A 3,011-nucleotide genomic window follows, 5' to 3' on the forward strand; every position below is an offset into this window, starting at 1 on the left:
TGCGGTCCACCATTTGGTTGCGATCAAACATTTTACATGAGCTGCGGTTCATATACCTGGTTGGGGTCAGATGACTACTCTTGGGCTGCGGTCCACTGTTTGGTTGGGATCAAACATTATGATGAGCTGCGGTTCATCGGTCGGTTGCGATCGATCCCTTCGTATTGCGATACGAGGCAGGGTGCTACGGGGCCGTGTTAGAGCTATATGCGTTGACCCTCATGTATGGGCATGCGATTGGTCCTGTGGCGCCACCAAAGTGTGCTTGTGTGTGATGAGAGACGAATTGGAATGATGATATGAATGAGATGAAGTGAATCTGTGACCATAGGATATATGCTAGTATCTTTATGTGCTTGATTATAACTGTTGAATGTGCTTATCCCTATCTGTCGAGTCTATCCTTGGTTTTAAAACTAGTGTCTCTTAAGTATATATCTTCCTGCTTCAAAATGGTTTTCGTATATATATATATATATATATATATATATATATATATATATATATATATATATATATATATATATATATATATATATATATATATCTTTAATGTATTTCAACGCGTTGGAGTGGGTTACCAGCATCTCTCACTGAACAGATATATTTGGCTTTCAGGCACAAATGAGTAGACACTGGAGCGTGCTAGAGACCTGGAGCGTAGAGTAGATAGTCTTCCCTTTCGGCCTGCGTGCCATGCTTATGTGTTGACATTATCAAGGATATTAGTTAGTTAGCCTGTGCACCTGAGTTCTCTAACTCGGGTGTGGCATAACACCCCGTACTCTTATGTTATGTTTTGGGATTTAATGAGAATTTTACCTTTATCATATAAGCTTTAAAAGTTTCAAAATTTCGGGGTGTTACAGTGAGCCTCTCTTTTAATTCCCGGAACGCTAACTCACAAGCTTGATTCCATTGGAAATGCATGTCCTTCCTTAACAACTTAGTCAACGGTTGAGCCACTTTGGCGAATTCCAACACAAACCTTCGGTAGTAACCAGCTAACCCAAGGAAGCTTCTCACTTCCGCCACGGTCGTCAGCACGGTCAACTCCTTCACCGCCCGAATCTTATCCGGATTCACCTAGATGCCTTTGCTGTCAATCACATGACCCAAGAATGCCACGCTATCCTTCCAGAATTCACATTTCGAGAGTTTGGTGTACAACTGCTTTTCCCTCAGAATCTAGAGTACTATCCAGAGATGCCCTACGTGCTCTTCCTTATCCCGAGAGTACACAAGGATGTCTTCGATAAACACGATCACAAAATCGTCGAGATGAGTCTTGAATACCCAATTCATCAAATCCATGAACACTGCGGGGGCATTTGTCAAACCGAACGGCATCACCGTGAACTTGTAATGACCGTAACGAGTATTGAATGCGGTCTTAGGAATATCCCTATCTGCCACCTTCAACTGATGATATCCAGATCTTAGGTCAATCTTAGAAAACACCCCGGCGCCTCGGAGTTGATCAAACAAATCGTTGATCCGCGGTTGAGGGTACTTGTTCTTGATAGTGGCTTGGTTCAGCTCTCGATAGTCGATGCATAGTCTCATGCTCCCATCTTTCTTCTTTACAAAAAGCACCGGCGCTCCCCACGGAGACGTACTCGGCCGGATGTAGCCCTTTTCTAACAACTCCTGCAACTGGGTCTTCAACTCCTGCATCTCCTTGGGCGCTAACCGAAAAGGAGCTTTCGATATAGGCGCCGTACGAGTACAAGATCCACTGAGAATTCAACTTCTCTCGGAGGTGGAATACCCGGAATCTCCTCGGGAAAGACATCAAGGAACTCGCATACAACGGGTATGGTCTGAGCCGCATCCCCTTTCGCCTTCAGATTTCCGACGGAGCACAAGAAGATCTCATGACCTTTCCCAACGTACTTTTTCATCTTCAACATCGACACTATCTTGATTCCCGGTTCCTCTGTTGATCCTCGGTATGACACTCTCTTCCCGCTTGGCCCTCTCAAAACCACTTTCTGCTCACCACACAAGATTTGAGCTCTGAATTGCCCTAGCCAGTCCATGCCCAGGACTACATCTACTCCGTCTAGGCCGAACTGGATCAGATTACTGGGAAACTCATCCCCGCTGATGTTTATCATGACGTGTTTGAAGAGGTGGTCACAGGTTTTAACTTCTCCAGATGCCACCTTAACACTAAACTTCACTCCGACGCCCTCGGCTAAGCCTAGCTTCTTCACGAGTCTCGGAGATATGAACGAGTTGGACGCTCCGAAATCGAACAAGATTACCGCTGGGACAGCTTGCACATGAAAATTCCCAATTACTACATCACCGTGTCCTGCCCGAGCTGACGCGATGGAGCCATGACCGAGCTTCTACAACAACAACACTATTACAAAACAGAAACGCAAACAAGCAAGCAACTATAAACAACACAAAGCTCACCGCGCGTCCTAAGAGTCCTAAGTCCTAATCACTTAGATTCTTACGGTCGCTTAGAGTCTCAAACCACAATTAACCACTTAAAAGTCTAGACTCTAGCATCCTAGACTCAAACCTAGGCTCTGATACCAACTGTAACACCCCCGATTTCCATGCCATTTTAAACTTAATTATGCAAGATAATCTAACCACAATATAAGCAAAACACAGTGGAAGTCTAACTATATAAAACTGGAAAACGAAGAGTGTTATGCCACGTCCACACTAGGGTGAACGCACAGGCAAGAACATCATCAACATCAACAGTCTAAAAGTCTGACAAGAGACAATGTCAAACCAACAACAATCTATTGTTCATCATAAGAGGCACACAGGCCCATAAAAAAACTAACAAATTCAGGGGAACTACACTAGCCATCTCTATATCGCGCTCGCCACTACTCGGGACCTGAAAAGCACATAAATAAATGGGACGACGCCCAGTCAGCGAATAATGCTAGTAACCCATCAATACGCGTCAATAGCATATATAGATAAATAGTTTATTACAAAATCATTTCGAAACGGAATACTGTATATCAGTTCAA

The 3,011-nt window shown here is 44.0% G+C and overlaps 1 protein-coding gene across 1 annotated transcript; it reads right to left on the reverse strand.

The window, feature by feature from the left end:
* Window positions 1-1,188: 1,188 nt before the first annotated feature.
* LOC109166787 (RNA-directed DNA polymerase homolog) lies at window positions 1,189-1,677 on the reverse strand. The gene has a single exon (XM_019315676.1). It carries the CDS (start codon window positions 1,675-1,677, stop codon window positions 1,189-1,191), a length of 489 nt encoding a protein of 162 aa, XP_019171221.1.
* Between the last annotated feature and the right edge of the window lie 1,334 nt (window positions 1,678-3,011).

The sequence above is a fragment of the Ipomoea nil genome, unplaced genomic scaffold, assembly GCF_001879475.1.
Source record: "Ipomoea nil cultivar Tokyo-kokei standard unplaced genomic scaffold, Asagao_1.1 scaffold3105, whole genome shotgun sequence".
Classification (NCBI taxonomy): domain Eukaryota; kingdom Viridiplantae; phylum Streptophyta; class Magnoliopsida; order Solanales; family Convolvulaceae; genus Ipomoea; species Ipomoea nil.

What these genes read in the sequence shown, in the direction of transcription:
- LOC109166787 (XM_019315676.1), bottom strand. Translation starts at nt 1,677, where the DNA reads ATGCAGGAGTTGAAGACCCAGTTGCAGGAGTTGTTAGAAAAGGGCTAC.